This window comes from Vidua chalybeata, chromosome 3 (assembly GCF_026979565.1).
Source record: "Vidua chalybeata isolate OUT-0048 chromosome 3, bVidCha1 merged haplotype, whole genome shotgun sequence".
Taxonomy (NCBI): Eukaryota; Metazoa; Chordata; class Aves; order Passeriformes; family Viduidae; genus Vidua; species Vidua chalybeata.
In genome coordinates this window covers 29,639,073-29,661,854 of record NC_071532.1, presented here as the reverse complement: position 1 = coordinate 29,661,854, position 22,782 = coordinate 29,639,073, and the positions used below count along the sequence as shown (strand labels likewise).

Here is a 22,782-nt window from a genome sequence, read left to right as displayed (position 1 = left end):
GCACCACCAATGAACTGAACACAAACAGGAGGCACAGTCATGCTAAAATTGCTCATGTTTTGATCAACAGAGAAGCAGCCAGGTACAAACATGAAACAGCACAAACCAAGCAGAGCTAAGTCAGGTCTGTACAGCAACAGCCCAAACAAACACAGACAGGATAAATTCAGATTGGCACACAGAGAAAACAGGTTACAAAGACATGAGAGGTGGAGCCTCAGCTGCATAAATTGCATACTTACCTGGATTAGACTGCATAAATTCAGTGACTTTGGCTAATTTCTTGTGATTTTTGTCAAATTGCCTTCATCTCTGGGAGTATTCCATGGAGTTGCTTACCTGCACCAGTGCAGCTTCCTCCAACTTCCTTTCCAGTTTAGAGCTAAAAAAGAACTCTAAAGAGCCAAAAGCAACAAGCCTTCAGACAATCCTCAAGCCAACAAACTGCAAAAATTAGTTGTTAATTAAAAACTGCTTAGCATTATGGCCTTTTATTTTTTGCTATTATAGGCCTACACCTAATGACAGGCAGCATTGCTTCTAGCTTCATCTTCCAGAGGTAAAATGGAAGTTTGGTTCAATGCTGTAACTAATCTGGAGTTCCTGTTATTTTTGTTTTCCAAAGTGCCAAAGAAAAATGACTGGTTTTCTGGGGCTAATTTTACTATTTAAGATTTAAGCTAGTGATTATGGCTGACAGTATACAAAAGTTCAGAGATGAAGTGGCTGACTGAACTCCACTTTACACTTGATACCAAGAAACTACTTAACCACTAATAGCCAGCCTCTGATGTGCTAAAAGAATCAACTTAACATGCTGTTTGGTTTTGTGGTTTTGGATTTTTTTTGTTGTTGCTTTTGTGTTTTGGTTTGCTTTATTTGAAACCACCCAAATAGCAAAATCAGCATCAGATTCACATTTAGGGCCATGAAAAATATGGATATTTTGGCCAAGTCTTACATGCAGGCACGAATAACCACATGAAGATCCAGCCTATTAAGAGGAGACTGTCATAGTCGTTAACCCCTAATATGAGATTTCTGAGGTCAGAGTGACATCATTTATATTTGCATCGACTTCATTACCCCCTATTCCATTTATGATGTTAATGAAGAGCAGTTAAAACAGAGCTTTATTATTCTGCTCAGAGAGCAGATTTGAGAACTGACATGGACTACTTTGCCTGTGTTACAGGAAGTTATAAAAATGAAACCAAACTGAACTTGATACAACAGAAAGATCCCAGGTGGAAGAGGTACTTCCCATTCTCAGTATTCTACATAACTATCTTTCTGTTAGCTACCAGGTGGCAACAAAATTAAAGACAATGTAATTTTAAAATGTTGACAAGCTACGGCAAATACATGAACCAATTTCATCATTCATTCAAATTTCTCACACTAAGAATACGAAGTCAAGAACCAAAATTTTTCCCAGGCTGCTGAAATCTACACAGTATTTTGATTAAACTAAAAACATGACTAGAATTCATAACCAAGTGGATGCATGAATGGCAAGTAGTGACAATTTAGAGGAAAAAAAGCTGTCTTGATTTACATATTGATGTAGCTGTGCAAGCCATTGTCCTTCTCTTTGAAAAACCTGTGTGTATGCTTCACTTTGATACAAGAAAGCATAAACCCTTCTACCTGAGGGTATTATCCACTTAATGTGAAAAATCTACACAAAGAAGCATTCACGGGACTGGAGCCCATGGAATACCAGAAGCCTTACCAGTGGAACAAGGCATTAAAATTGTAGCTCATGAAGAAAGCATGCAGGGGTTATGTTGTACAAGCAAATCCAAGAAGAAAGTTCAAAGAAGTTACAGATGTGTGGACTCAAAAATATTCAGGTTGTTTGTAAAGATGTCTATTCTACAGTCGCACTAACTATTCAGGCACGTTATTACCCTGCAGTATCAATATAAAGGAGGATTCCATTCTCCTTTTCCACTCAGTTAAAAAACTACATTAATAAGTTGGAAAAAAAGATCTGTAAAAGTTAAAAAAAAATCCTATGGAAGTTCTGACATGAAAGCATTAACATCAGAGAAATATCTATTCAAAATCGTGCAACAGTGAAATGTCATAGGTTTAGGCTCTGATCTTTAAGAAACTTCAAGAAATTAATTGACCCAGAAGTCTAGTTTAATCTCAATTTTTAGTCTTTAAATGAATGCTCTCCCATACTGAACTAAGACTCCAGCTAAACCTGGGATGGGGATTTGCCCTAGGAGCACTAAATGTTGTTTGCCCTTTCCTTACTCCCACAGAGAAGCCCACTTTGAGACTTGTGCTCTTCTGAGGCAAAGGGGCACATCTGCTACAAAACAACTAGAAATCCATCAACTAAGAGACCTCATAAGTCTTACTGGGTTCTCTTTTCATATGGAATACGTGCATCCTCTTAGTAAGTCCTTCCCAAGAAAATAGAAAGCATGTCACACTGTTTTAGCAATCCTTTATTGAAGATAACAAGTTGGTTATGTTCACTGTATTGTATGAAACATCACAATATCATACTGGGAAGGTACTATCAGTACAGGGTTGGACCAGAGCGGACAGTCTGAACAATAAACCATTTTGCATTCTTCATTCCCTATCTTTTAACAACCCCAAAAAAAACAGTAAAGGGACAAATACCTGTTAACATCATCATTTAAAACACTTTAACTTACAAGGCTAAAATCTAATGAATAAATAAAATATACTGTGGCAATAGTCCTCTCTAGACCAAAAAAAAAAAAAAAATCAGATACACAGTGAATCAAAATGACTGGAAAAGCTGGCCTTCAGCATCAGTATGAAAGCATGTGGTTTTTACAGACTCACCATGGGGATAAAGTTACAGAAAAATACCATGAATTTAATTTCACACAAAACCAGTTGATGACTGTCATTAGCTTAAAACTACACACAAGGGCAATTACATCCTCGCTGAAACACAGTTTAAACAAATAGGAAAATGTTTACAAGGCATCCACAGCATGTAAATCATGTACAGATGGATACATTCATTGTTTCCCCTCCCCAATAGCTTTTATTTTAGATAAATACTTTACTCTTCCCCATTTTCAGCATTTACTGGACTCATTACATGCACAACTCAAAGAAGTCAGAAAAAAAGTCAAGGTTATTGCAAAAATAGAATTAAACTAAGAATCTTCAAGTACCTTACATGACAGCCACTCTGTACCATGCCCATTGCTTATAAAATGAAAGGTCATTGAACCCATGAAAATATCTCTAATATTTTCTTAATTTAAAATAGATAATTTTAAGTGTATTTATAGTAATCTCAAAGTGATAATTTGAACTTCAAAAATAATGCAAACAATTAAAAATTATACCCATATTACACAAGACTTCTGTCTGTATCTTAAGCTGAAAAAAATCAAAAAACTATAGAAAACCACATATAGAACAAAAAAAAAAATCACAATTTACATTATAATAAAGGCAAATTTTCAGCATTTTTAAAAAAACCTGCAGCTGTGAGAGATGTCAAAGCAAGTCACTACTAACTATAAATTCACCAGTTTGTTTTTTTTCAAAAAGATTTTCTCTAGCAAGAGTTGAAGGGTGTGTTGTACACATGCGTAAAATTCTTACTGGTTTTAGATGCCTAGAATCTTCATATATTATTGCCAAATACACTTATCTTCAAGCAAGCAGTAGGCAATGTATCACAATTTGGACACCGCAGGGAAACCTAACGGTCTGGTAATATAGGTAAAACTGGAAAATTAAAAATTAAAAAAAACCAAAACAAACAAAACAAAACCACAAAAAAAAAAAAAACAAAAACAAAAAAAAAAAAAAAAAAAAAAAAACAAAAAAAAAAACAAACCAAAAAACCAGAACATATCTGATAGCGTATTGCCCAATTGAAATTACATCCAAGCCACAGAGCTGCAAAGCCTTCCAACTTGGTAAGGTGAAATAAGAAACACCTCAAACAATTACTTGTACTCTCTCTCATGCTTGTGTGTTGCATGTTTCATTTAGCCACAGGGTATCTTCAGAGTAGACCTACGATCCCGTGCACCTCAGGTACACACACCGATCTGCTGAGAGAATATTCCTTCCTTCCTTCCTTCTTTTTTAGGGCCAAAGTTCATTACAGATGTAATCAGTATGCCTGAGGCTGGTAAAAATACTGTAGTACAGGCAATGCTAAGAGTGGCAATATCAGAAAACACAAAAATGAACAAATGATGGAAAATTCTAATATCTTTCTGCCCATTTCACAAAAAGTTGGAAATCCACCAGAAATTTTCCCTTGTATTGAAGAAATCAGATTTAAAAGTTTTTTTTCCCCCTTTCAGAATCAAAAGCATTTTAGCAGATTTGTAAGGCTACCACGGATCTTCTAGATCTCCAGAACCCTACAGGAAAAGAAGAGGAGAAACATTACTACTCACCAATACAAATGAAAACATTTTGTTGCACTTTGGATTTCAGTGGCATAATTAAGAATACTAGCATAAGACAGAAAACATTTCCCTTGTTTTCCTGCCCACTTCCACACACAAATATTTCCTGTTTGTCAACATCATGATGGAATTTACTTTTATAAAACATGAATCCAGTAAAGCTCTTACAGCAGAATGACTTAAAACCAAGATTTACCTAAAATTGTACTAGATCACTACTATCAATACATACAACATCTGTGGACTACAAACCAAAAAAAGCTCTACAAAATAGTATGGAATTCAGTTTCTCAGGTATTCCTGGTCCAAAAGAAATTCCTGTAGGGTTATTTTCATTAAGGCAGTGACATTTGTACCTATTCTGAACAATTGTATTTTTGCACACATGTTATGTTATGAACTGACAACTGACACAAGACTTCCAGATTTCACTTATTAGCAGATGAGCTACCACTACTGCAAAGTCCCAGTATTAGCATTGACCTACCCAAATGGACGTATGCCTATGTGTTGTACCCCTAGAGACAAGGAAAAGATTTGGCAGAAGGCAGACTTTAGAAGAATAGTTTATTCATTTATATGGCTGATGTTTAGCTTGAACCTGAGAAATGTTGCCCAAATACAGGACAAATGCTCCAAACCCAAAGTATCTCAAAGCTTTGTCAAAACTAAAGAACACCATGAGTTTACATCAGAAGCTATGAAAAGTTTCAAGTCATGTCAGAGTAATAACACTTCAAAGAAAGTTTATTACTTGCTTAAAAGAGTCAATATGCATACAGATATTATTCCACAGCATATTCTTTATTTTCACTTGATCACAAATTATTGTAACTTGACACTAGGTACTAAATTTAAAGTACATTTTCATTTCTGGATATATGCTATGCTACAACCTGAGAAGTAATAATACCATTGTCTAGAATATCAGTATTTATGATGAACACTGGATACAATCTAAACCAAAAAAAGAAATCAAACATTTCATAAGTGACAACCTAAAATGTAACAGCTTTTGTAATTTAGCTGCAATGGAAACTATATACAAACCAAACATAAACATGCAGTAATTATGCTGGGGAAAAAAAAAAAAAGCCTGAATAATTTGTATAATTCAACTAAATTGCACAAAAGATACAAGGAAGATGTAAATTATTTCACAATGAGCAAACATATACCATCAAAACTATTATTTAATAATGTTCTCAAAAGAAGTTTTAAAACGTCTTTTTGTGTGCTCCTGTTAGATTCCTGTTGTTGATGACACAGGATTTGAAAAAAGAAGATCGAAATCTCAAATGGGAAGTTAAATCTTGCTACACAACTTAGGATGCAATTACTGTACTATCCCACAGTAGTTGAACTTCTAAGGAAGTAAGAGCTCTGTATAAACAATCTGTACACATAACTACAGTAAAGCCAAACAGTCTTCCAGGCTAGCCGTGGCCCAGGCTGGGTTCTGAGCAGAGGAAGCCGCGGCGGTGAAGCGCAGCGCTAGCTCGCTGCGAGTGTCAGGAGTGCTGCTCGCCGCTCCGGTCGCTGCCCGGGGCCGGCGCGGGGCCGGCGCGGGGCGGGGGCGGCTCCGGCTCGGCGGCCGCGGAGTCCTCGGGCGGGCCCGGGCCCTGCAGCTGCGCCAGGCGGTACCCGGCCAGCATCTCCTCCAGCAGGTGGCGGTAGTTGCCCCTATGATTAATCCGCATCTGCCTCAGCGCCTCCACCAACCTCCCCTGCGTTCCGCCTTCCTCGGCCGCGCCGGGCTCCTTCGGTTGAGATTCAACATCCCAAAAAGATCAGTAGTTAAACTACAAGTTTTTCTAACCACATAAAAAAAAAAAAAAAAAAAAAAAAAAAAGCAAACCGAAAACCTATCTTTTTTTCAAACTGAGAAAACATCTCTCTATTTGAATGTGAAACACCTTATTAGCAACATACAATTTACAACAATGTATTTCATGTTTAACCTTTTCCACCTTTTAAGAAATGATAACTATGAAAGCAGCATTTTTAATAATTTCAATTCATTTTGAGCCAATCAAAGTACCTCCTCCCAATTAACTTCATCTTTATTTCAAATGTCTTTAATAAATACAGATGATACCCCCACACACAACTTCAGTCATTTATCAGTGGAAAATTTTGAAAATTTAAGCTTCTTTAGCCACCAGGTCAATATATTTAATTGGGAATTTCTGCACAGCCAGTAGCAGCACAGTTCTGTGAAAAACTCAGACAACAGATAACTGTACCGATAGTAGTTTAGTTGAAGCATCACATCAAAACAAATGCCCAGTGTTTTAGTGAACACTCTCATTTTTGCATGCATGATGCTGCCAGAATAGCAAGCAGCTACCCATGAGCATGGGGAATGCTGGCATTTGAACAACATAAGATACACCTTTGGGCAGATTGTGTATTGCCTGGAAAAATTAACAGGTAGAACACTTATTTAATGTCAAACCTAAGAACCTACAGTACAAAATCTGATCACTGAGTGCTGATTAAGGAATGGAAATCTCCTCAGCAAATTACCTGCTTGGTTACAAGCCTCCAGTTGAAAAAAAAATGTGGTTTTTGGTGATAAGACTTACGGTGCTTTGACACTGATACTAGGTATTTTCACTTTCAAGTGCTAAAGCAGTATTGTTGCTTTAAGGGAACACTACATTTTAAATTATTAATATCTAGCAACTTATCAATCTTGACAAATGAAACTATCTCTGGAAGCTGGCAGATTTTGCAAGATATTAAAAGCACAATCCAGACTGCCTTGTTTTCATGCTGACCTCATTTTATTGTCATGTAATCCAAAAGCTTCCTAACTACAAGTACTGCTGTCATTCATCTACAAGCTTAATAGCAGTATTGAGATCAGTAAGATTTTGCATGCTCTATGTAATGTTGCTGGAATAAAGCCCCAAGACTGATTAGCACATTCCAAGTTAAAATGAGGACAATTTTACCACAAAAAGGAGTATTACTGCATATGATGGCATCCTTCTAAGTTTAATTTGTTCAGGAAATAAGAGACATACTTTCACAGTGGTTTGCTGGTCTTAGTTTGAGATGTTTTGACTCACATGTACTAGCATTTTCATATTCAAATATGAAAATATTCAAGGGAATATTCAAGAATTCAATACTCTCTTGTCTTCAAGAGCACAGAGAGGAGAAACAAGAAAAAGGAGATAGTTTTAATGTATGAAATGGAACTGTTTTAATACCTTATAAGCACAATGTCAGCAAAAACCCAGGGCACCAAGAAGAGGCTACAGATGTATCCTGTTTCTTGGTTTGACAAAGAAAAAAAAACTGAGTTATGTATATACCTAGCTAATATTAAACAAGGCAACATAGCTGAAGACTTCCAGTTTTTTTAAATTCAGGGAACATTTAAATTCCGTATTTTGTCTACTCCATCAGTTTTGCTCTGAGGTTGACATTAGCACACATACACCCTGAAATTTCCACATTTCACAATACCGAGATCTTTAAAAATTCCTTTGGCAGACTGAATGAATAATTTTGCTCCATGCAACACTGAAGAGTAAAAGCAATAAGCAATATAATAGCAGCCCTGAGGGTCCTAAGCAATTCAAATGCTGGTAGGAGTTGAATTAGCAATGCTGTTAGTGTTTGATATTCAAACTCACATCCTGCATGGCATTGCACCCTATTTTACAGCAGGCTATTTCGTGCTTCCCTTGTGTCCCTCAGTACTAACAGACAACAAACCCCACAGACAGTAGGACAGAAATTGCCTCTTTTATGTATTATACACTATGTAGACAGAGATTTCTCTCTAATGATGTGTGGCCAGAACAGGTCCCTGAAAACTATAGTTATTGTGCAAGGTAGCATTTGCCTTCCTTCACATTTCAATTCAACTGAAGTGCTACTGACCATAAAATCAAGAATAAATTTGTGCTAGCTATATTCAGCATGAGCAGTCACAATTTTTACACAAGTTTTGTGCTATTAAATCATGTGTATGAAAAGGGCTGCTATGTATTAAAGCCTGGATTTACAATGTTGTGAGAATGATGTAAGAGTTGTGTCCATTTACATTTTTTTATGTGTAGCAGCCCTTAATGGCATATGATTTGGTTCAGCCAACTTCCAGAGTGTATTAGTAAACACAAGAGAAAAACATGATGGATTTCAACTAAGATGTTCAAAGGCAGCTTTAAGCAAATGCCACTGAAACTATTAACACAGCCACTCTAATTTTAATAGTGTTTCTTGTGTTTAAGGATATATACATACAGTGAAATAGTCTAATTGGACAGTAGTCTCCCAGTCTTAGGAACACATCAAAAAATTAAAATGGTCAGAGTCACAGAGAAAAAGTAGTACTTTAGCATAGGAAGTAAAACAACTCTTCAGTGGTATTGTAACATCACATTGCTAACAATTATTTAGCTATGAAAACATTCTTTTAAATTCCCTTTAAAGATCTGCAAGCATTAGGTCCCAATACATAACAGATTTCTGTGCTTTCACTCATATTTGTAAAGGCACAAGCCACCACATTTATAGCATTAGTCTCTGCTCAAACAATGGTAAAGTTGTTCACTGTGACCACAGTGCAGGCTCTCTCCAGCCTGGATTTATAAAATACTTGTAACCTGCTGAGATTCCTAGCAGAAAAAACTTAGGACTGCTATACCCTCAAGCCAGACTAGTGATCTCTGGATACTGCTTTAAGTGAGGATACTTTTATTTCTCAGACTCTTGCTCTGCATGACATTTCCTTACTTAGGCTCTATGTTAAGGTTTCTCAGAAAATGCACATGTGAAGAATAAAAATCTACTATCACTAGTTTGGCTAACCAATAAACAAAATCCAAGTGCAACACTACCTGAAATGTTTACAGTGCTGAATAAAACAAAGCTAACCTAGAAACAGATAAAACCAAGGTTTTAATTTATATACTAAGACTAACTTGCAAGCTATTATGTTCCAGTTCACATGAACTCACGGTAACTATTTTAAAATTGTTAGATAGTAAAATGAATATTCTTTAGAAGGAAACCATATTCTCAATTGCAAAAGTTAATCTGACTGTTTGGGTTGTTGTTTGTGTGGTTTGGAGGGTTTTTTTTTAGTAATTTGCATTAATTTTTTAGCAAGTAACAACATTACTATTTTTCCATGATAAAAACTGCTCTGGTCTTATATACAACCATAAGATGGAAGACGACTGCCACAGGCAGAGTTTCCAGTCAGTAACGGAAGCGTTCTGCACAACACCCACTCTCAGCAGACATGGGTGCACTGCTAACCACACACAGGGAAGGATGCTCAGGCCCAAGTCAAGTGTGCCTTCGTGCTCTGCAGACTCAGCATCCATGTCTCTAGCACCTAAGTTTTCACATGAACATCTGCTCTTGCATCATACTAGTTTAAACAGAAGCATCATTGGCCATATTTCAATCTCACTTGGCAATGTCTTCATTGGGATATGCTGTATGTTTCCTTCCTGCCTTAATCTGAGATGTGTGGCAACATTATCACTGTGCACAGACATTCTGAAGAGTCTGATGCTGAATAATTGAATAGCTTCCTTCCCTTTACATCTCTGGATGCTACAGTATCCAGTTCAGAGGCTACAAGATCACCACACATACACCTGAAACTGAGTAAGACCACAAAGGAAGTCATGTTTTCATTTGTGCTACAGATGAGGCCCACTAGATTAATCCACTTCAAGGACATTAAGATAACTTGCTGGGAAGATGCAAACAGGAATTGTATCCTTCACCAAGGGGGAGTTCATCCTCTCAAACCACTCTGGGCTAGTACCACTCAGAGTGAAAAGAACAGAGGTGCTGACTGGCAAATGACGTGCTACCCCAAGCTCAAACTAGAATTTAAACCATTCTATTTAAAACACGTATCTGAGATTTGCACTTCTATACCAACGTAAGAAAAATTTAGGAAGCAGACTGCAGTCTACTGTTCACATCTCTTTTTAAAGAAACCAAATTAAAAGCTAAACCAACTACTCAGGGATTTTAATGGCAAAAAAGGTCAAAGCTGTTAATGGTATATCCTCTTATGAGCAAAATGCATATTTAGGTTAGCTATCTCATTTTATTAAATTAAAATGGATGATGCACAAACATTTCCTGAAAGGAGCCAATAGACAAACAGATGCTAAGATCCTAATATGTATTAGGACTTTCAGCAAACTTGCACGACTACTGAGAAGTAAATCTAGACTTAGAACAGGTGCATCATAAATGCAACTATGGCATGTAACATTTCTAAAATGTAACCATTAGACAAACATTCAGGATTTTTTTTCTTAAAATACCAATGAATTTGTAAAACCTATGCTGTTTTAATTTGTATTTAATTTTTAAATAAGCCACATATGCCAGTAACTTTTCCCCAAAAAGCAGGGGAAGTTCTGGCCAAGTACAAAAAGTAGTAGCAAGCTGATTGATGTGCAGAGTTTCCTGAAGGACTAAAGAAGCTGAAAAGAGGAAAATTTTGTATATCTTGGTTTGGGGTACAGTTGCACAATTTCTTGAAAGTGAAATGAAAAAAAGCATATCCTATCACTTTCAAACTAGACAAAGGAACAAATCCTAACAAATTAACAAGTTAACATATTTCTTCTCAATTTGTACGCTAACAGAATAGTGGCCCCTTCCACCCACAAAAGCCTTCTAACTGAAGATAATAAATGAAATATGGGCAGTTAATAGAAGAGAACAATGGGAAAGACACAGTAACAATTGTGGTGAGACTGCATATTGACTATCTCAAGGTGTGCAATTTCAAGGTATTTCAAGTGCAACACCATTCATTGTAATAACTACCTGACTGAGGGTCTTGTAGGCATCTCAGAAGAAAAAAAAATATTACAAAGGCTTTACTAGAATAGGAATGGTACTTCCACAAAACAATTCACAAACTGTACAGGAAATGACAATGTGTACAAGCACTGATGTTTTTAATCAGTTCTTCAGTTTTCCACAGTTTTTAAATAAATTTAACCACAATTGATAGAAACACATTATTACTTACACTAATATTAAGAGCTACCTAATAATCAGGTTTAAAGACACAATAAACCAGATTTCAACATACTATTTAAAATTCAACTTCATAGGAAATGGGAAGACGAATGTAAGCCATTTTAGAAATCATAACTGAAGTAATCTAAAATTATTTTTCCTTAGACCAGTAGAGCTAGGACATGAAAAGATAGTATAAATGCCATGAAAATAGTCAATATTCGTTTTGTAATCTTTTATATTCAGTGTACTGAGGCCTTCTTACAGAAGACAACAGGAAGTGTGTTTGCCCTCTCTTATGTCTACTGTCCAGAGGTGTAGTACAACAGCTAGTTAAGTAAGGATCTGCTGACTACTAATTTTTTACAATTATAAACCATAGTTTAGAAAAACCCTGCACTGTTGCCTCAAAGGTTTGACTGAGAAAGTGGTAGTCATTTGGATGCTTAAAAAGTCTTTCAGAATTGGGTGTCAGTTTTCTGTCTTTTAGAGGAAGAACTTCTATATCAAATCCATCCAAAGCAAGGTAAAAATTAGAGGTATATTACAATATGTATCTTGTGTTTCTAATATTTTATTCCCAGTGACGAAAACTTTTCCTTAATGTATGACATCTTTGATGTTCACATTAACAAAGAAGTGTAGCAATCAAAATGGGAACTTACCCCCTCATTGTCTCTGTGTGGATTCAGCCTAGTATACACATTTTCAATAATATTACGCCTAAAAAAGAGAAGTTTTAAAAAGAGTTAAGCAAAACAAAGGATTTCAAAATATTGAGAAAAGTTTGATCAGAGTAGGCATTTTGAAGTGTTTAAGGTATTTTTCTTTTAATCTGCCTTTTAAAAAGATGAAACCCACACTGTGTCTTTACTCACTTTCAGAAATAATTTGGAGATCTAGCAACTGATTAAGATTTGTAAAGACTGAGCAAAGTAAAATCATTTTCTTACCTTACCCTCTCCATGATCCACCTCTTTTTAGAGCTGCATACTCAGATTTTGTCAAGAGTAACGTTTAAATCTGTATTTTGTTTGTTATAAAAAATCCTTCAAGTTCGCTGGTTTTCTTGCCTTATTTCTGGATGTGGAACTTGAAGACAGTTCAGTTTCCCCCCATCTTTATTACACATAAACAGGTTACAACCTGTCTACAAAATTTTCAAGTGTGGTATGCAGAGTATATAACCCCTGAGATGTGTTTTGTATTGTCTATTCATACTGTAGAAATTAAAACACAAAAGCCACTAGCTAGACTTTTTTGTAGCAGCACCATTTAAGGCCACACTTTCACTGGCAGTCAAAATAAGCACAAAGAACTTCACAAAAAATAAAATCCATCATATAAACAGACTTCTGATGCAAAAAAAGTTATGTACTCACATCTTCAAATCAAAATTAAAAGTAGCAAGCATTCAGACAGCTATAATAAATATGATCAAAGTTATTGACAACTTCAACAAAAAAGAACTGTTACATGGACTAAGACTCATATGTCTGGAAGTGACCAAGATCTCTAAAAATTGTGTCTTACAGAAAGAGGGCACCAACTGTTGACTCTTCTAAAGAACACAAAGGCATCAGATGTCAAAACAGCAGCAAATGTCTCAAATACAGATGGCTCTCAATGCAACAGAACTTTCTGTCCCAGAATACTGAGGATGCTACAAGTTTGATGAGGCTCCTTCTGAACATATTTAAGAAATCTAGAAAGGTTGCATATTTGAGGCAGCATGGGATTCATTGGAACTGATGGAAGATCTTCCTAGAGAAAAGAATCTTTTTGCCAATGCTAGAGAAAAGGGTTCTCTCAATTTAGCTCCACAATTAGTGATAGAGGAATGGCACAATTCTGACTAAATATCTGTATAACATAAAGCAAAGGCACCTCCAACAGAAAATGCCTGAACAGTCCAAGCAAGACTGCTACAGAAGCAGGAGGCAGCCACTGCATTGGGTTTGAAAAGATATGACAATAAGCTACTTGGGAGTTAGACAGTCTTTTAAAATCACTTTTCTTTCTTTCTTTCACCAGTGTATTTCTCTGTGCTTTTCTTCGATGGGAAAACCCAGGAGCAAGATTTTGTGTGGAACTACTAAGGCCCAGGTGCCAGAGTAGCTCAGGGCTTTTGTTTACTTCAGCAACAAACCTCCCTTCTTGGGGCAGCATTTGAAATCACAAGGGAGTTGGAGTCAAACCAGAAAACAGTCTTTGGAGAGTAAGATTTTATAGGATAAAACAGCACCATCAGCTGACCTGTGCATCTCCTGTCTCAAAGAGGGGGCCAGCAGGGGCTTCTACATAAGTGAGAAGCCAGAAGGAAGGAATTATACAGTGCCAATATAAATGGAGCTACTTAAGGGGTTCCTAAGGTTTACAAACATACTCTAGTCTACTAACACTGAATTGCAATTCTGCAGTTCAGACATAGGGACAATTGGGAGCAACTTTAACTGGTGCTAAAACTGTGGATTACAGCCACAGACAAGATCTTTTTGCAACCTGTTTGTAGTAAGGTCTTGGAGTTCAAACACAAGGACAAAGAGTTACTTCTTAGTGACCTGGTAACATCCCAGGATAAGGACTTCAAGAAAAAGAATATTGTCTTGTCAGGACAAAAGTTTCACATTACACAATACATTCATTTGAGTTCTGCAGTAGTATTTTTTTCCAAGACTTCCATTAATTTCCTGAAAGTAAAATGAACTTAGATATCTCACCGCCTGTCTTTGTCCCAAGTTCGGAGGCCAAGAACAAGTTACTTAATACTGTATAACATTCTCTTGAAAGAAACTGCAGGTATACCCCTGAAGTCAGGGGACTTTAAAAGTCAAGATGAAGAGAAAGGCACCAAAATGTAAATTCTGAACCAAGTCCATGAAAAATGTAACCTGGTTCACAACAAATTAAAACAGAATTTATATGTCAGGGGTCCAGAATACAGTAGTAGAGTACATGATGTAGTTATTAATGCGCAAAACAACAAAACTTCTCTGAATGCCTAGAATGCACACAAGTGGAGAAAAAGGCCCAGAATGTACAGATACTTCCAAGGCCAGAGAGATATAATCATGTTCATTAACAAGTACATGCAATGAAAATAGATGTACGCACACACGAATGCTCAGAGGACAGGACTTTATATTTTGCAAAATACAAATATTCCAGAAATAACATGCTCTATGCGAGGGAACAATTATCAGTCCTGGGGAATTCCAGATTAACAATTGTTTATGCAATCCTATGTTCTTTTCATTAAAATCTTTAAGTTATAGGTTGCTAGAACATCACCATTGGGCTCCCCAGGAAATCAATGTAATTTCTGAAGGTTTATTCCTGTTATGTTTTAAGATGCATATTCTATTTCAATATTCTTGGTCATCTACCATTCAGTTTCCGACTAAACAAATAAAAACAATTTTCTCATGAGAATGTTTGCTGAGCAAATAAGTACTGTTCCGAACTTATTATGGACATTAAGTGGTTGGGAGAACATGACATCAAGAAAACTGATCTCCTGGCATTTTTATTATTCATTTTGATAAGTTTGATAACTCTTAACAAATGTAAATCAGTAAAAAAGGCAAGAATACATATGTTTTTATATTTTGAAATGGCCACATGGAAATAATAAATTAGTATGTTATGTACCAGAATATGATTATGTGTTTCCTCTTTACCATTCTGGAATGGGAACAATGACACAAATGTCTATATACTGCAAAAGGTGAACTAAGTTCAAACATAAAAAACTTGATTTGACTATAGCTATTACAATAAGAAAACTTTAAAACATTTAAATGAAAGAGTGTCAGTGAATTTAACAGTTCAAGAAATTCTAGTATTATACTCACTTGCCAGCTAAACCACCTCCTGGTGGTAAATTAGGGATATTCTCTGCAGTTAAAATACGAATAACATGAGCAAGATCAGGCATTCCTTCTTCACCTGCTTTTTCCATAATTTCTAATTTAAAAACACAAGAAATCCTGAATTAATACCACTCATTGGCTAAGATACTGAAATATAAGATATTATCACTTTTTAACAGAGGCATTATGAAAAAGTTACATGTAAACAGGAAAACATTCTTTGCATTTTAGGTTAACAGTCTTTGCATGGTAGAACAGAGCTTAAATTCATAGTCCTTCCAGTATGCATCAAGCCTTACTCTCTAAGAGAAATTCAGAAGCAGACTGTGAACTGAATGAAATACCCTGGAGACAGCAGCCTGTTCTCTCTGAAAAAGACAGCAGCTGGGAGTCTGTTTCAGTCAGCTTCCCCTTGCAGTGCAACACGTTACATGCCATAAAGCTTCCCTGGGATTCTGGCACGGGATTCTGGCACGCTTCCTTGTGAGTAACACCTTGTATCCTCAAAGGCCTGAATCAACAGTGCACAAACACTTTGACCACCAAGCAAACAAGAGGATACATAATGGATGGATAATATTAGCACTCAAGTGGCCAAAACAGAATATGGAACTGATGAGGAATAATTAAAAATACTTATTTTAATAATAATTAAAAATTATAATCTCTTTTCAAAGCTGACATACAACTCAAGTCAAGTCCAATGCTTCTAGCTTCTAAGTTCTTCTAGCTTGGACAAGAACTGCCTGAACTGGAGTAAATCTTCACATACTCTCTTTCATCAGGGTCGCTATAAAGATGAATGTATAATATCTGTGTATACACTCACACAGGTGTAATGCTACCAGCTTCCAGTCATCAGCCTCTACTCATTCAAACATGGCATAAAAAGATTTGGAGCTGTATGCCCAAGTCTTCTATTTTTAAGAGAGAATGTTTTTTCTGAAAACGAACTAAATTAAGGAATGGAGTGCTATTTCCTGTAGACACTGCTCTAGATAAAACTCTCTTTAAGAAGAATTAAGAATTAATCCTCAAGTATCATCCTAAAAAAACTTCAGTCATTCTGTATCTTGGCTACTATCCAAAGATAAGAAACAAATAATTTAATTTTCTTAAAATTGATTATATTCTGGATGACTGACTTAGAGTTGTTTATGGGTTTCTTAAGTTAGCAGAAAAGCACATCACCTACCTACCTCAAACCCTTCATCCCAAGTTTCCCAGCATTTAAACTTTTCTTGATGTCTACCACTTATCTAAGAAGCAAGTGACATTCAGGCTTCTCTTAGGACTACCAAGGTCAACAAAGTGCTTGGCAAGGTACTCACCCACTTTGTATGAGGCACATCTGTAACCCCTCAAAGCAATCACTTGTGGAATAATTATACTGCCTTGTAACATACAAGGCACTATTAAGCATCTAAGTCCCAATTTTAAGCCAGCAGCATACAATCTTTGCAAAGAATAAGATACCTGCACTACTACTAGAAGTGATTAAAATTAAAGACTGTTCCATGAAACTTGATGTGTTGATAATTGATAATACACTTGATGTGTATTATCATCCATCCATCAAGGATAAATCATGGCTAGCAAAGGAAGTGATAGCTGAATAAGTATGCCTGAATCTTAGGATTTTGATCACTAATTCACAAATTAGCCACAACTTCTCTTATAAATTGCATCCTTTTGTTCAGTTCTACTTAGTTAGAAGTAATTGTACTGCTATAATATAATTTTGCTGAGATACATTTGACAGGAAACATTTCTTATGAAAATAGACTGTTTATACCAAGAGCACATCTGGTTCTATACACAGGAAAAGTAGACAAATAGCAAGAATTAGTAGTAAGAAAAACTATAAATGCAAGAAATTTCTAAATATTTATTGCAAGCATAAAGGTTTTATATCTTCTTAAAAAGGAATGAAAGCAAACACAGCTAAAGATTGCTGTATGTTTCCTGTACTAGAAACATGTATGTTTATACTGCATAATAACTTATCAGGGAGTGATGAACTGAACCATAAGCATCTTCTCTCTATTTCTAGAAGGTGGCCAACCAAGAATTCTGGATGAACTAATAATTATCTTTTTATTTTCCTGGTATTAGAGGGAGTAATTTTATCCAGAACCTGTCTCTTAAAAAAAAAGCTTCCTAAAAGAAAATCGAGAATAAAGCAAATGAGCATGCATGACCCACTGTCATTACACATCAGTTAGCAGATACACACGGTGGATGTGCTTGACAAAGGCCACCAGAGAAAGAAATCAAATTTTCTCAGAAACAGATTTATGGGCATTTACAAAGTTTTCAGCTTAATCTCTGTGATGTTAAGAATAACCCTACAGTTAGCTTTGCATTGCTAACGTAATTCAGACACTTAAAGAATTACTCCTGATATTATTATATATGTATATTCATGAAAGTCCACTACAAAGTCTACTACTTTATCTCTGAAACACTTTTCACTAAAAGCTTAACACTTCACTCATGGATAGGCATTTTGAAAATTCAGGTAACATTTAACCTCCATTTTATAAAATGCAGGTCCCCAGCCAAACAGCATTACAAGTTCTCCATGTTCCAGCACCTCCTTTCATGCTCAGCTACCAGATTATGACAAATGAGTTTTATATACAGTATATGTTCCACATATGTAAAATGCATCATCCAATTTAGGGGATTAACTGAGTATTTACCAGTAAGACTGTTTAAGCCTACACAGATCATGTGCCCCTACTTAAGATTTGTAGGGTTAGTGGTTTTTTTGGGTTTTGTGGAGTTCTGTGATTTGTCTATTATTAACTACAATTCTGATACACTCTTTCAAATAAACTGAAACATATCAGAGAAATGAATTGACTTCCGTGCCTAGTTTTCACATTGTGGGACCAAACTTTGGATCTCTGAAAAAGAGAGGAGAAAGTATTTGCAGGGGAAAGTAAGAAAAAAGCAACCTAGCATAACCTCACTACTGCCCAAAACACCTGTGGAAGGTGCCCTGCCCATGGCAGTAGCACTGGAACTAGATGATCTTTAAGATCCCTTCCAACCCTAATCAGTCTGTAATGCTGTGATTGTGCTTTGGAGATGGACCAATTAAATGACTCAAACCAAAAGCAGGGCTGTACACAGAGTCATAAATGACTCAGGCACAAGCTTAACCTCATTAAGTATTTCAGTATACTCTACAAGTGGCAGCTTTGGAATGCAGTTATTCACATTCCATCAGCCTCAAAATGCAAACTAGCAACAGAACACTGGTATATATTTCTTCCACTGGAAATCTCTGTAAAGGATGACCTGCTGAGTTTGTTTTTTAATCAATCTGTTAAAATAAAAAAGTATCTCTAGGTATTAAGACAATATTTCTCTTTTAAGAACTCTGGAGAGATCTTGGGGAACTAACTGAAATCATTATACAAATATACAAAATCTCAGCATTCCACTTCCAAATGTACAGAGCACAAATGTTACGTGTGCAAGTATTAAAACTGCTTTTCAACTTGTTTTATTTTTTACTTTTCTAAATCTAACAAAAGCGTGATTTAAACACTGCTATTCTCCCTGAGCCACAGCTTAAAATGCCCAACAAAAACCCTGTTGCCTAAAAGGTTGATAGGTTTGTACAGTCAGCTTGAAATTTAAGGCCCACAAGAGAACAGAAATGGAACAGTATGTATTCATTAAGAACAAACAGCAGTGATCAAACAAATATTGCTTCAGGAAGTCCCAGAGGACTTTATAATAAGTTCCAATGTTGCCCTGACTTATATTAGTCACTTAGTGAAAGTGGAGGGTATCCAAGAGAACTCATAGTTTACATTTTTTACAACATCTATCTTTGCAGCTTGGTAGTTCCAAGACAACCTTATTTTTTCAGAATGTTTTTACTACAGGTATAAATATAATTGTTACTGGCTATCAGCCAACTGCATATAACTTGTGACCTGTTAACTCATTAATTTTTTTAAAATGTTGTTCTTGTTAATTTGTGTTCAAACACCATTATTTGCTTTTTGAAAGGAATAGTCAGCCTCTAGAAAGGCATTTTAAACAAATCTGTATTATCAGTGTCACAACATATCTAGCAGGCTTTATGTTTTTAGAGTTGCAGACAGTTTAAACCTTCCAGGCACAACTCCTTTATGCACTGTTTTCTACACTAAGTTAAAATATGAATACAACACTGATTAAGGCAGTTGTCTTAACCAAAAAGAAACTCTATCTTCCAAAACCTTTACCAACTCCAACACTTAAGATGATACTCTTGCCCTCATGGGGTTTTTTAAAGTCAAAAGTATTCCTGCTCACTATTTAAACCTTTAAATCAGATACTGTTTTTAAAAATTCCAGCGTATTTTTAAACAGTTTTCCCCATGCTGCTTAGTAGTTTGCAACATTTTGCTACGGACTTTATTCTTTCTGAACTAATAACATTCAAGACACACGTGTAAGGTAAACTGCAGTCCCACAACTTTTTTTTTTTTTCTTTTAATTAAGGAGCCTGTATCAAAATTACATTTTTGTAGAATTTATCAATACAAAAAGTTGTTAAAAATCAGATAGATATTTCAAGTTCTTCTGAAGTCTGCTTCATTTTCTCTCTCCACTCCTTGTCAGAATTTCTCAAATATGCTAACTGTAATTTCTTGCTAAGTACTTGCCTTCTAAAGGCCTTGAACCCTGTCCAATTAGCAAAACACAGAACGACACTTGGAACTCAAGCAGGGAAAAAAAATCAAGAACTGAAGCAACAGAAGTTCAAGCTTTGGAGCAATTAATTTCTCTGAAGCACTTAAGCTAAACAATCATTTTGAGTTATATTTGAAATGACTCCACATCAGTTTGGACTAAAAACTCTCAACTATTTTTTTTTTTGTATATGTATTATTTAGTTAAATGTGATAACAGCTAAAAATAATCACTTAATAGATTAGTTAATCCAGACACTCTGATCACAAGTTATTTGACAGCTTTTCTGTTATTCACTTATAAAAGGAATAAAATCCACTGCAGTTCCATATATTTTTCACCTGTTTGGTAATAAAGCAGCCACCAAGAAGTTGGGAATACTAACCTGTAACCACTGTGCACACCTCACTGCTGCCAGTGAAGGCAACTGCTCCTGGCTCTCTCCCAGAGCCTATTAACAGCTCATGTACTCTACTCTGACACAGAAGATAACAGGTATTTATCTTAACTAGTGTCATCTAGGAAACCTGGGATGTAAGCCAAATTCCAAGAAACAGGCCAAGAGTTAGCATTTGAAGTGACCACTAGAGTTGTCTAATCTCAACAGAAATTACAAACCCAGTTCAATTTAGATGCCATTTAAAAAAGAGGAAAAGACACCACACACAACAGCTGTGTGCTCAGAGATAACTCCTACCTGAAGACTGTCATGTGTATATATATATGTTAAAATTTAGGGTGGCTACACCAACCATCTGGATTACTGGGACATTGACACAAAAAACAAGTACAGCTTTTTCTTTCTGTCAAAAACTTGCACAGAAAAAGGAAAGAAACAGTACAAACACTACATCCCTTTTAATATTTCATAAGCAGGACAATAGTAAGATCACAATTTACTGAGCTGATATAACACTCTGCAAGGTCAGTTGCAAGGTAGTTGCATTTTAACCTATGAAGACAGCACTAAAAACTTAGAGCTCACATTAAGAAAATGTTTGCAAAATACCAGGATAGACTAAGCACATGGCCTAAAACATTCTTCTTGACATACAAAAGTTCAGAGTTATAACCAGGCCTGAATTTAACCCAACAAAAAAGTGGCATAATGTCTTTCATGGCTTTTGTTTTCATGCTCAAGATAGTTATGACACTACTGTGCTCACTATCACAATCAAACTGATTTCTTACCTTCAACCCGTGATTCCAAGTACTTATCCAACTCCGCATCTTTTTTCACTGCCTCCTCTGAGACCTTAGGAGCATTTGAAAAACAAACTAATACAATACTCATGTTATCACGACTCCCCTGTGTGACAAAAAAGAGAAGTTAGTATCTTTAGCCTTATTCTTCATCTTTCTGCTCTAATCACATTTGTACTTTTTCCAGATACAGTACTACAGATAAACCTGGGGAAAAAAAGGAAACCCTGAAAAAATCTTGTGTTTTCATCAGTAAAGAACCTCTCAGTGTCCCAACCACACCTCCCACTAGAATTAATTTGACTGATTTTGACTGTATATTCTTAGTATTGAAGTCTACATAATTAATGGACTTACCTACATGTCAACCACTTAAAATAGTATCAATAAAACAGGTCAGAAATTAGACAGTTATGTAATGTTACCTTAAGCCAAACTGTAAAACAACTCCTGTTGCAAAATGAAATGCAGAATACTCTCCTAGACTATTAGAATAGCTTAGCTCAAGCAACTAATTTGCTTTAGTTGCAGGGTATTCATGTAAGCCATTACATGCATTACAAGTCTGTTTATCAGAATGCACCTGTGTCACACAGTACCTTGAAGCAAGTATAAAATATAAATGTTTCGTATGGCCAAGCTAACCACACAGACTATCATGTGCTCAGAAATATCACCCCATGGCTTTTTTAGATACTAATTTTAATATCAGTTCTTTACTAGCACACTGACACCATTTTCCTGCTCATATTTAATTTTCAAAATTGTAATTCACAGCCAAATTTAAAATGACAATTCTAAGTCTCTTACAAGGGGATCCAGCAGAATCATAATTTAAACTGCTGGTTTGAAAATCAAATCTTAACTTCACTTTTTTTTCACGTAGAATATCAAGTGCTATTAGTTACTGCATACTGTTGCTGTGTAAACCCAAGCTATTGGATCGTTCTAATCATCTATCACAACAAATCCTTCTCCTGAAGCAATTATGAATTTGACATTAGAATTAATTCCTTTAGAAATACTGCTTAGGAGTTAGCCTATATTCTCTTTTGTACCAAGCGTATGAGGACACCTATCACTTAGTATTATGTGGTACAAGCCACAGCCTGGCTGTTACCGAGATGCAGGATCTGACTTTGGAAAATAAACATGTCGTCAGCACTCAGTTTTACTGAAAGTATCTGAGAGTGACCATTCTTTAACAAGGCTGGTTGAGGTCTTGGTCAGAAAAGCAATTTAAACCAATTTAAATGGCATTTAAACCAATCATACACTGTACACGTATGCTGGAATACAACCCTATTTCTGGAAAAAACACACAACTTACCCTTCAGAGTTATAATTGTGAATTTCAGTATTTTCCTCAAAATTGCATGTTAGTTTGTGGCCTAACAAAGGAACTCAGTTTGTACTAGCAGGAGTTGCACTTTTCATGGAACGTTGGAAATGGAATACCTATTAAACATATGCAGACCAACCAGTAGTTGCTACAAACAAACTAAATTTCAGGAGTGGAAGCAAGCTCAGATGCAAAGGTG

At 35.9% G+C, this 22,782-nt stretch overlaps 1 protein-coding gene across 4 annotated transcripts in view; it reads right to left on the bottom strand.

The window, feature by feature from the left end:
* Positions 1 to 2,447: 2,447 nt before the first annotated feature.
* PPM1B (protein phosphatase, Mg2+/Mn2+ dependent 1B) overlaps positions 2,448 to 22,782 on the bottom strand; it is a 58,622-nt gene continuing 38,287 nt past the window's right edge. For 3 of the 4 annotated variants that reach the window (XM_053937882.1, XM_053937881.1, XM_053937880.1), the window contains 4 exons: positions 21,230 to 21,347; positions 15,320 to 15,431; positions 12,131 to 12,188; positions 4,987 to 6,199 (listed from right to left, as the gene is read on the bottom strand). In XM_053937882.1, the coding sequence (XP_053793857.1) occupies positions 5,951 to 6,199; positions 12,131 to 12,188; positions 15,320 to 15,431; positions 21,230 to 21,347 (537 nt within the window). In that variant the 3' untranslated portion in view covers positions 4,987 to 5,950. Of the gene's footprint in view, positions 4,392 to 4,986; positions 6,200 to 12,130; positions 12,189 to 15,319; positions 15,432 to 21,229; positions 21,348 to 22,782 lie in introns of those variants that run through there. The other variant, XM_053937884.1, reaches the window with a different exon arrangement.